Genomic DNA, 11,245 nt, shown 5'->3' with positions numbered 1-11,245 from the left:
GTCTTTTCCTTCCAATTTTATAAGCTTTAAGAGTTGATTTGATTTGCAGCTTTTTGTATTGAACATAAACGTTACATGCTCTCTGAACCCCCTCACATTCACAAACTACGTATTTTAATTTTTTAATTGTTCAACCAATTTGAGAGGGAGGGGGTAGCTCCAATTCTCTTTAGTTATGAGAGGGGTAAGCTTTTACTAACTCTCCACTCTTACGCAGGCAAAGGTTTGCAAGGTTTGCTCTTGCTCCAGCACCATGCCTCGTCGACAAACAACACGTGAGGAAGAGTCGACACCACATGGAAGGGCAACCGCGCGGGAGAGCAAGTAAGTCCACACTGCCTCAATGCTACCATCAAAGCTGGAAGTCTACCTATAGAAACGATGGAAACTAGTCTGCGTTAACGCGGACAGGTTTCCATAGTTTTTATAGGTCCAAGCTTAATGGTTTTTACAGGTGTCCATGGTTCAATTCAGGGTTTCTTGATCGAGGGAGAGAGGGTTTCTTGGCGGAGAGAGGGCAAAACATGGAAACAGGAATCACTCAAGACTGGTCTTTTCCTGCAGAAATCGTTCTTCCCCACAAATCATTAGGAATCGTTCTTCCTTAGAAATCGTTGGAAACTAGTCTGCGTTAACGCGGACTGGTTTCCAACGATTTCTAGGGAAGAACATAAAGACATGTTTACTCTTTTTAAACAGATTTAAGACTCACTCCTTGAGCTGCATCGCATGTCTTGGGCTCACAGCACCGTCACATGTCTTGCATAGCTAATGCCTTGAGTTGCGTTAATGTGTAGCTGGCCTTGAGCTGGCCTTGAGAACCTGCGTAGCTGGCCATTTTAACCAAGGCTTTTGACTAGAAAAAATCACTAAACGATTGACATTGTCTCGGCTCACTGTAAGGAGGAACAGGGTTCAAAAATTGGAGGAGCAGGGTTCATAATCAAGACGACCTGCGTTTAGGTGAGTTATCAGAAAGAAAGTAAGATATATGTTGGGGAAAAGCATTTGATATTAAGAGAAGCCATTATATTAAGAGAAGCCTTTGATATCAGAAAGAAAGTAAGATATATGTTGGGGGAAAGCCTTTCACATGATTTTTCAATCTTCAATCCTTGAGACATAAGTTAAACTACTCGATTAATTCTCCATTTTAATCAGTTAGTCAGTGCATATAATTTGCATGCCAATGAATGGAAATTAGTGAATGACGTTTCACTTGCTCCCTAGTTTGAAATATGATTTGAGCGCAAGTTGGGATGCGTGGGCTTTTTTGGGAGGGAGATAAGATTTGATATCTCAATCTCCCGTGTTCACAGCCCCTTCACTCTCATCACCAGGTGGTCCATTGCCATTGAAGTTTGTTCCTCGTATATGATGCAAGAAACCCATTAGAATAGTGTAGGTATAGCACATGCAGCGAAAGGAGGTTATGGGGAATGGGGTGTGCAGTGATGAGGTGAATTGAGATGGATAGGCGACGCCGAGAATGAGCCGCTTCCAATCAAAACGACTTCTTCTTCCACTAAGCACATCCTCTCCCATCCCAACCCCCTAAGCTTGTATCTCTTAATACAAATTGTTGCAGTTCATGGATAATTGTTTTGAACCTTTGTATGTACACCATGGTTGGTGTGGTGTTGTGTTCTCTCTTAAGAACTCCTTTGACAATCCAAATGTGAATTACGTGGCTTTAATAGAATGATACATGGCTTTTCTTAATAGCTCCTTGATTATAGTCTCATTGTGAGCTTTTACAGAAATCCCCCAGCTTGAAAAATCCCCCAGCTTTTACAGAAATCCTCCAACTGGCTTGTAAATTCGCTTGAAAAAATCGCTTGAAAACAGTCCGCGCTAACGCGGACTGTTTTTATGCGATTTCCAGCAGGAGCAGTGGTTAGCAAATTCTTTGTAACTCAGAAAATTTTGTGGGCAAATTTTGTTTAGGCGACTTTAAAAGGAATGAATTGTTTATTTGAAATGCATCAATGGATTAATGATTAATAGTTATTTCTTGTATGTTGCTTATCTTTAAAGCACTTCATGCAAGGGAGTCTCACGCAAAAGAGGCAAGATTTCAAAAGTGCATACACCAATTGAGTGTAGTGACCAAGTTAGTTCAGTTGTCGTCTCTGACATGGAAGAGGATAATGAAACTACTCAGAGTCAAGAGCTTGGCATTGGTTCTATTCACGAAGTTGACAATGCACATGGTGCTAAGGAGGCATGTCTGGAAATTGTTCCATATGTGGTCCAAGCTGAGGTTGCTTCTGAGCTGAATGTTGGAGATGAAAACAGTCTTCACATGCATAGAGGTGAGGATATTTTGCAGAAAACCAGGATACTTAGTTGCTTCGAGTGTCCTCCAATTCCTCTCTGTCGATTAATTCCATATGCTCGAGTGCGCAGCTTGAGAGATGACGTAAGCGGCTTGAAAGCTGCTTTTGCAAAAGAAGGTTATATGCAAGAGAAGGGTGCTTTTATCGTATCTCTTTGGACATGTCAACGCGAGGACAGCTTTGTGTCAGGTAAGGATGTGGTTATTTAATGCACCCTAAATATTCTAGCCTCAAAAATGTAATGTTTGTAATACTGTACCTTTGATGCTTTCATAGATGCCATAAGAGACTCTTGGGATCCGATTTGGATAGATGTAAATCAAAACTTTGAAAACGAAGTTGCATCTCGTCCTAAATTGCATATCCTTTCGGAGAGGATGTTCTTCGTATGGGAAGGTAACCATAGGACTATAGCTTGGCATGCCGCTATTAAAGAAAAATTTTCAATGGTGAAGGAGAAACATTGCAGAGTCTTGTGTACGGTCATTGATCCGACAAAGGTCCCAGAGATTGCATTGTTGGCCAGTCTTCAACGAATGAATTTGTGAGAATCCATTACCATTTTGGTCTCATTACTTGATCTTTTTTAATCAAGTATGTAATATATACGTTTTTAATGTCTTGATCAGCATGAATACCCATGCATTAGTGACTTCACATTTGCGAGATGAGCTAGTTAATTGTTCTCACATATGTGTTGCGGATCACGAAGAATATTTGAAGGGTCTATCAGAGAAAGATAGAAGCATAATTGCATTGGTTAGAAAGAGATATTCCAAAGGAGCAGAGCCTTGGTATCCATTGACGAGACAATATTTAGGGAAACTTCTATATGATGTATGTTCATAAAATTTTGTCAATTTATCTTTGGTATTGGTTCTCTACTAATGGTTGTTTTTTGTTAGGTTCAAATATCAAAGGAGATTCATTCACGCATGGATCAAGCAAGGCAAAGATTGTCCGCAGATGATTTGGTTAAAGAAGAAGGAAAAGTGATAAATGATCTTGCGCTTAAATACGGTGATCGAGTAGGCAAGGTGTGTGTAAGTGTTTTCCATTAGAGATGCTTTGATTATTTGCTATGGTTATGAGTTTTTTTATTTCATTTAGATGTTAAATATTATTGATCCTCGACTTGGAGAGGAGTGGTTGGCCCGTGTGTGGGCACTACGATGGGGGTCGGATAGTTGGGCCACTTTAGAGAAACTGAACTTGATTGCTCTCTATGATGCTCCTATTGAGAGCAAGATATTATGGGTCTCTTTATTAGAGTCAGATAAGATCACGAGGAGAGCTTATGGTCTGAAGCGTGGCGATCAATTTTTTCGCTAGTAAGTTCACTGAAAATTTTGTTGACATTAGGATTTTGCTTTGGGTGAAGTGATTGTAATGTTTTATCTTTACTTTCATAGCTGGATTCGTAGAGAGGGTTTGTTGCAGCGTATACTTGATAGAGCTACAGTTCTTCTTTCGGATTTTGGTGGTTTGCCCGGGGGTGTTATTGTGCCACTTGAGTGTACACTCTCTATGTACTTTGAGGAGCTCAAACTACAGGCTAGAGCTCACCTCTTTCCTACTGAGACTAGCCTTGAGGCCAAGACAAAAGATGCAGAGCTCTTGGCAATGAAGAAGATTGATACCACTCCCATGGCGGCTCAGAGGCTTCTATATCGGTGAGATACACAAACTTCATTTTTTGTTAAATTTATTTTGTGTGTAGGCAAGAGTCTAATAGAGTAATATTTGTAGGTATTTCACATATTTACACTCTTTGGGACACATTGCTATGATTCCTATGTTGGCCAAGCAATGGACAAACATAGCTATAGTTGAGAGTTGTATGTATCCCACATCCATGCATCACTTGTCGGAGTGGGAGTTGGTTCATTGTCCATGGTGGGTGGACATGGCCAAAGGCCATGTCTTGGCTAGAGAGAGAGAGTTGTATGAAGAGATGAAGAAGAGCCAAAAGACCAACACACAAGAAGAAAACCCTTCCTTAAACCAGGATCAACCAGCTACTAGTAAGTGTGCTTTGTTATTTTAATAGCATATACTAGAAATGTGTTCGTTCAAAGAGAGAGAAAATTCTTTAATTTCTCCATAGGAGGTCGCAACAACATCAAAGAAAAGCAGATTGCGGATACGAAATCTCTGCCCACACATGGTGTGCTACTTATGCTATGTACTTTTTTTATGGAGAGTCTCTTGGATCTTGTGTATTTATGTTTTCAAATCATTGCAGATGTGCATGGAGCTCTAACTGCTAGGAAAGTTCTCTCTTTTGTGCATGCATCGGACTTTCCTACTGTAGTCACTAGTTCTTCTAGAGATGTCAGATGTGTGGCTATGGTAGGGGATTACATTTCTATTGCTAGTGACTTTCGTGCGGGACTCAAAAATTCAGTTTGGACTCCCCTCCACGACCACATGCTGAGAGCTCAGCCAGATAGAGTACAGTACACCAGGGTGGGTGGGACTGTGGCATGGGCAGCTGACTTTATATTTTTGGATTTGCCATTTGGTGGCTTGCACCATGCATCAACTATGACGCCGTCTTGGGACATCTGCTCAGAGGATCATGTTCGCAGCGGTATTCATCTAGCATTCTCTACTCTTGCAGATTCAGGGTGGTTATTGATCATGGCATCATGTGTTGGTGAGTATCATTATTCAATTGCATTAAATTCATATTTAATAGTGATACATTTAAACCATGGTTGCCATGTTTAGGAGATAGCATTTGGTGGGTGGAGCGATTTTGTAGGGCGTCTGACATGAGCATTCATCGCCGCATTGTTCTTCTGCATCATGACCCCTATGGTTTTGTTCATAGCTATGGGGAGCATATTGAGGTAACGCAAAACCTAGTGACATCACACATATTTGGGTCTTGGTGGTCCGTTCATCTTTAACTTTTTTTATTGTTGTATTTGTAGTGCGATACCTCTATGCTATTTTTGGTTCATAGACGGGGGATGCAGCCTCCATGTTTTTTGGCAGAGAGCACCTCTATGTTTCACTCTCTTGGCATGAGTCCGACAGATTCCATGATGAGACATTATCTTCCTGTATCCTCTAGAGCCCTTGCATCTACATGAGAGCCGTTGCATGGTGGTCTACAAATGAGTCATACTCTTTTATCATGCTTCGTGGAGATGTTGTGCAGACATGGTGGTATTTGTTTAGAGTTTGGGTGTGGGACAGCACTAGTGCTAGCAGCTTGTCTTGGTACTGGACGTGCATGTCCTTCCATTGATAGTGATGAGGGCTTGATATTGACATATGTACAGCCTCTACTGCTACCTCGGCTGCGGAGTGTTGATGAGGCTTCCACATCTGTGGATGTGGAGGATGAGGGTGACAGGCCTGGTGGGAACCTATATGATGACTTGTGAGGCTCCCACCCTCCACTTGACATTTTTTGTTTATGCTATGTTGGTAGACTATTTGTTCTTGAGACTTTGGATATTTCTATATGCGATGTATTAGGCTATCTATTGTGATGTTACTATCTGCGATGTATTAGGATATCTTTTGTGTTGGGTCCATAATCATGTTTTTTGTTTCATTGAAGTATTTTGCCAGTTTATATAGAGAAGATTGCGAGAGGAATGACATCAAGCACCCAATACGACTATGAGCTACAAAATCAACGATGGAGACGTAATGTGTTCATTGATGATGAGTGACTCAGCATAGTGATATGTGATACACATCCATAATCTCTAGGGAGTTTTTTTGTCATCTTTTTGTTGTGATTTTTTTGTGTTTATGTAAGATATACGGTTCTTGCAGCTTGGTACCTTGGGAGTATTGCGTGAATTGTTTAGTCAAGACTGGTACTTATTTTTAGTCAAGACTTGTTTCACCTTTGAAATTTCTTAATCCATACCAAAGCTCACCTCCATAACTACGTGCACTTTTCTCTCACTCTCTCTCTCTCTCTCTCTCTCTCTCTCTCTCTCTCTCTCTCTCTCTCTCTCTCTCTCTCTCTCTCTCTCTCTCTCTCTCTCTCTCTCTCTCTCTCTCTCGCGTCTTTTGTGGTGATCAAATCATAATTTATCAGCAATGGTATATAACCCGTTCCTTGGACGGGAATAGAAAGAAAAGGAGAGAGCCATCACAAAGCAGCATGAACCAAGAGGAAAAGAAATTGGGGTAGGCAAGTGAGTGAATCTATATTGGTTTGAAGATGCTTACTAAAGAATAGGTTCTAATCCATACACATTGATATAGTTGCATGATGGGAAATCTTGCTTCCTATTTTAAAAATGTTGTGTGTGTGTGTGTTTCTATCTATCTATCCCTCTTTTAGCGTGTGTGTGCGCGTTGGGGGGGGGGGGGGGTGTATGTAACTTTCGTTATCATAGAACATTTAGTCTCTGCAAGACTCTAATATCATCTCTCTCTCTCTCTCTCTCTCTCTCTCTCTCTCTCTCTCTCTCTCTCTCTCTCTCTCTCTCTCTCTCTCTCTCTCTCTCTCTCTCTCTCTTTAAGTGTGTTTCTATCCCTCTTTTTACATGTGTGTATGGAACTTTTTTTTCATAGTTTTGTAGCAATGCTCTCTGTTCAAGTACCAATGTTCAAGTATATATATCTCTCTCTCCCCCCCCCTCACGGAGGCATCTATGATGGTTATCATAGAACATTTAGTCTATGCAAAACTCTAATATCATTTCTCTCTCTCTCTCTCTCTCTCTCTCTCTCTCTCTCTCTCTCTCTCTCTCTCTCTCTCTCTCTCTCTCTCTCTCTCTCTCTCTCTCTCTCTCTCTCTCTCTCTCTAATGTTCTATGGTTATCATAGAACATTTAGTCTATGCAAAACTCTAATATCATTTTCTCTCTCTCTCTCTCTCTCTCTCTCTCTCTCTCTCTCTCTCTCTCTCTCTCTCTCTCTCTCTCTCTCTCTCTCTCTCTCTCTAAGTGTGTGTTTCTATCCATCTATCCATCTATCTATCTATCCCTCTTTTTTACATGTGTGTATGGAACTTTCGTTGTCATATTTTTGTAGCAATGCTCTCGGTTCAAGCACCAATGTTCAAGTATATATATATATATATATATATCTCCCCTCACTAAGGCATATATGATGGGTTCGCTCAACTTTGGGTTCGCTCGAAAATATCCGCTCGAGGTATGGTGAGACTCGCAAGATGGTAGGTAAAGACCAGTTCCTATATACTTGAGTGAGAATAAGAACAAGCAGATGATGGCAAGCATATTTAATTGAATAGCCGAGGGTCAAACTAACCATGGCCATCAGAAATCCGTCACTATGTTGAATCAGTGATAGGTCACCAGAAACTATCACTAATCTTCCTAGCATATGATGAAAAAAAATCAAGTAAATTTGAAACCTGCTTTTTTCAACCTCAATCCGGTATGTGATGCCACCTTATTTCTATAGAATATCCGAGATAGGGCAACATATCAGAAGCCAGTACTCAACAAATACAAAATAACTTTTAGTCGATTCAGTAAGATAGGCATCTCGACTAAAAAAACAAATCAATCTTACTTGTAGGTGATGTATTATGGTAAAAAAGGTCGAGTCAATTTGCAAAAACAATATTTACTCCTACAATCGGGTATGTGATGACACACACTACCTACAGTAATATTAGAAGACAAGGCAACATTTCCGAAACTTGTATTCAATGACCTCAGAATAATCTTTAGCCGATTCAATAAAATAGGCCCCGAACTAGAAACCGAATCAGTCCAGGGTCTGTCCTCTTACCCAAAGTACCTCAGCAATGTAACCAAACTATCCAACAAATCTTATACAGCTCATTTTTTGTGAAATTTTGGCTATTTTTAGATCTGCAGTATCCCTTTCATAAGTACATTACCCTATTGAGTAGCTATTTTACCAACCTTAGCATCATCAACCATATATACAAACCATTTCCTTTAAACACCACACCATCCTCTTTTCCATGCAGCCATAGGTTAAGATATCCTTCATACCTGGCAGTCCACCTTTTTTCAAAAAAAATAAAGGACGCTTTTTTCCTCAAAAAAACCAGTTTTACAGCCCATTTTACGGAAACCAGATTTATTACTTCCATCATTAGAAAAACTTGGTAGTTCTTAGTTTTACATGAGCCATTCACACTTCTTCTCATAACCAGGAAGAGCCAGGTTCCAGAACATGGTTATATATATTTTTATACGGTTATTTTACAGCAACATACATCATTAGTCAAAGAGAATCTCAACTTCCCATCTGTCCCAAAGCAATCATACACTACCACACACATTTCTCCCCATAAACCATTAAGAACAGTTTTCGGAACAGGTTACTTATAAAGAAAAGTCTATTTACTGGTTTTATCAAAGCAAAGCTTCATAGTATATATTAACAGTCTTGAGAGCAGAAATATTTTCTGTTAACCTATAGATTAGGAGACGCAGAAGCCTCCACAATATCCTTCCCATTCTTTTTCGGCATGTTGAGCACACAGTAGTAAATAGCTTCTAACTCACACAGTTTTGAATGCACACAGAGGTGAATACAAAGCACTATGCTAAGTGAGTATGAGTACTCACCTTTAAGGGGCTTTTATATTTTCTGATGAAAATCAGAAGAAGATCCGCCACAGACTTAGACAGGCTACCCACACTCGCGGTCGCCCATACGGGCCAAATTCTCAGGGATTGTGCAACAATTAATGGCCTAAAAACTTGTGTGTAGCAGAAATTAGCATGAACATAGTGGGCATTTCATTAGAATAGATTCCTAATGAGAATTACAAGAGTGCTTGGGTGGAGAGAGCAACAAAAAGCATAACACCTAGTTAGATAGCATGAACAATACTTTCAAAAGAGAGAGAAATTAAACTATTGACAACAGTTGAGGACCAGATTTGCATGGAGCCACTCCCCCCTCCAAAAGGCTTTGTATTATGGTTTCTCCCATCAAGAGAGACATTGTACAATACAATTCTTTGTGTTCCTTCAAGATTAGCTAGTGCAATGAAGATGAAAGCTTCATGCACTAAGAAAAACACTTAGCAAACACAACATCAATTATCTCCGGTCTCAGACACAAGACCTCACACACCTTCAAAGATGGTGAGAGCTAGCAAGGTATGAGAGTAGATTGAGAGGAAGAAGGAGTATTCTTACGAGAAAGATGGAGTAGGTGGTAAGCTTTCCATAAAGCTTGAGAAGGAGAGAGAGTCTTCTTTACTTCACACATGAGATTGTGTGAGTGTATAATGCCTAGCAAAAATCAGCCCCCTCTCTCTCTTGGTCGACCCCTCTTGCTATTTGCTCATGCTCTACTCTCATTGAACCTCCCCAGGCCTAGCCAATGGTAATCAAGCAGTATAAGTGATAGCCTTCTAACATGTGTCCCCCTTTCCCCTTTTGTGAGAACCTTAGGTAATTTAATAATTCAACTAAACTCTCATTGGACCCCTTTGCCTCCTGGCCAATAGGAATCAGGCAAGCCATTGGGCTATTGAATGCTCATTGGACCCCTTGGGAGACTGTCCAATAGTCTTCTAGAGGACTAAATTCTCATTGGTTCTTTTATTAAGTGTTTTTAAATTGATTAAACTAGATTTACTCTAGCCTTATTCTCATTGGTCCACCTCCAAGGCCATCCAATAGGAATTGGGTACACCTTGTGGGCATCTGGGCTAGGGAGCTAAAATGTGTCCCTCATTCCCTTTGTGTAAAGTGAGCTTGTGTGTGTGTGTGACTTTCTCTCTCATCCCCTACAAGCTAGGCTCGCCCCCTCCTATGTAGGGATTTGAAAAGACTTTTGGGACACACACAAAGCATCCAATTCCCCCCATGGTTGACCTTTGGACACAACCTTTGAATTTTGGAACCTTAGCATTTTGGAAGTCTTAATGGGCTGAACCTTAGGGTTTTTAGCCCATTGTTGCACATGGCTCTTTTGCAGATGGCCCCCCCTTTGGATCCCTATTTTCCCTCCTTTGGATCCCTACTATGGCCGGTCTACTAGCTTAACCAATATTCTAGCTTTTTCTCCCCTGGCACTTCCCCATATTAAATGATCAGTTTAACATGAGAAAATCATTTAGGAGAATTAGATATTGATTATTATGACATTACCTCTCTCTTGAAATCATAGTCGTCCTCGACTATCGTGTAGAGAAGATAAAGCGTATTCATGAGTCCTTTTCTTAGCGGGTAGAGGATCCCTATGTCACCCTATGACACCATTCCACAATGGATGACTAGTCCATTTGGTGCTTGAGAGCCTGAGGCTGCCGCAAGCATGTCTGCACATTAGTCCTATCAATCTTCCATAGTAGAGTGACAAGCTCTACTTGGTGTTTGGGAGACGTCGTCTCCGCAAACTTGATCTAAGCATGCATACTACTTCATTTTTGTGCACAATAAAGAAAAAGAGAGTCTTATAGGACAAAAACTTTGTTCATTTTTAACATTTTTTGTACATTTGCTTACTCTTGGGAAGCATTGTAACCATTGACAAGGTTTAGGTTATCCTTTAATTGTATGCCTTGCATCCATCTAGCATCTTCAAAAGGATAATTCTTAAACTTAATAAAATATCGTCAGATAGTCTTACCGCCTCTTAGTATCTTGTCTTCATGTCGGAGAATGGACTCGGGCTGCAGCACCTCCTCTTGGTCCTCGATCTCCGGTGGGTCTTCAATAGTTGGTTCTTGAGGTGGCTCTCCTTTGTAAGGCTTTAATAGGCTCACATGGAAAGCATTGTGTATGAGCCAATGATTGGGCAACTTGAGTTGATAGGCCATCTCATTGATTGGCCTAAGAATCTGGAAGGGACCATAGTACCTTTTTGCTAGTTTAGCATAGTACTTTTGGTGTCCCGTAGGATTCTTGCCCATCGTGTGCCTTAATCGAGCCTTGGGGAATTTTAATAAGGCCCAATCATTT

The 11,245-nt window shown here is 40.6% G+C and overlaps 1 protein-coding gene across 1 annotated transcript; it reads left to right on the top strand.

Moving 5' to 3' along the window:
* The first annotated feature begins 2,137 nt into the window (after positions 1–2,137).
* On the top strand, positions 2,138–5,737 carry LOC147416638 (uncharacterized). The gene is made up of 12 exons (XM_086508205.1): positions 2,138–2,528; positions 2,616–2,883; positions 2,969–3,176; positions 3,245–3,376; positions 3,483–3,670; positions 3,752–3,768; positions 3,952–4,012; positions 4,089–4,363; positions 4,447–4,998; positions 5,073–5,194; positions 5,279–5,355; positions 5,509–5,737. Exons 1-12 carry the CDS (start codon positions 2,138–2,140, stop codon positions 5,735–5,737), a joined length of 2,520 nt encoding a protein of 839 aa, XP_086364331.1.
* The last annotated feature ends 5,508 nt before the right edge of the window (positions 5,738–11,245 follow it).

Source organism: Adiantum capillus-veneris, unplaced genomic scaffold (assembly GCF_014529385.1).
Source record: "Adiantum capillus-veneris isolate H3 unplaced genomic scaffold, ASM1452938v2 Hic_scaffold_719, whole genome shotgun sequence".
NCBI classification, from domain to species: Eukaryota; Viridiplantae; Streptophyta; class Polypodiopsida; order Polypodiales; family Pteridaceae; genus Adiantum; species Adiantum capillus-veneris.
Note: the sequence above shows the minus strand (reverse complement) of the source record. Positions and strands in the feature narration are given on the sequence as shown.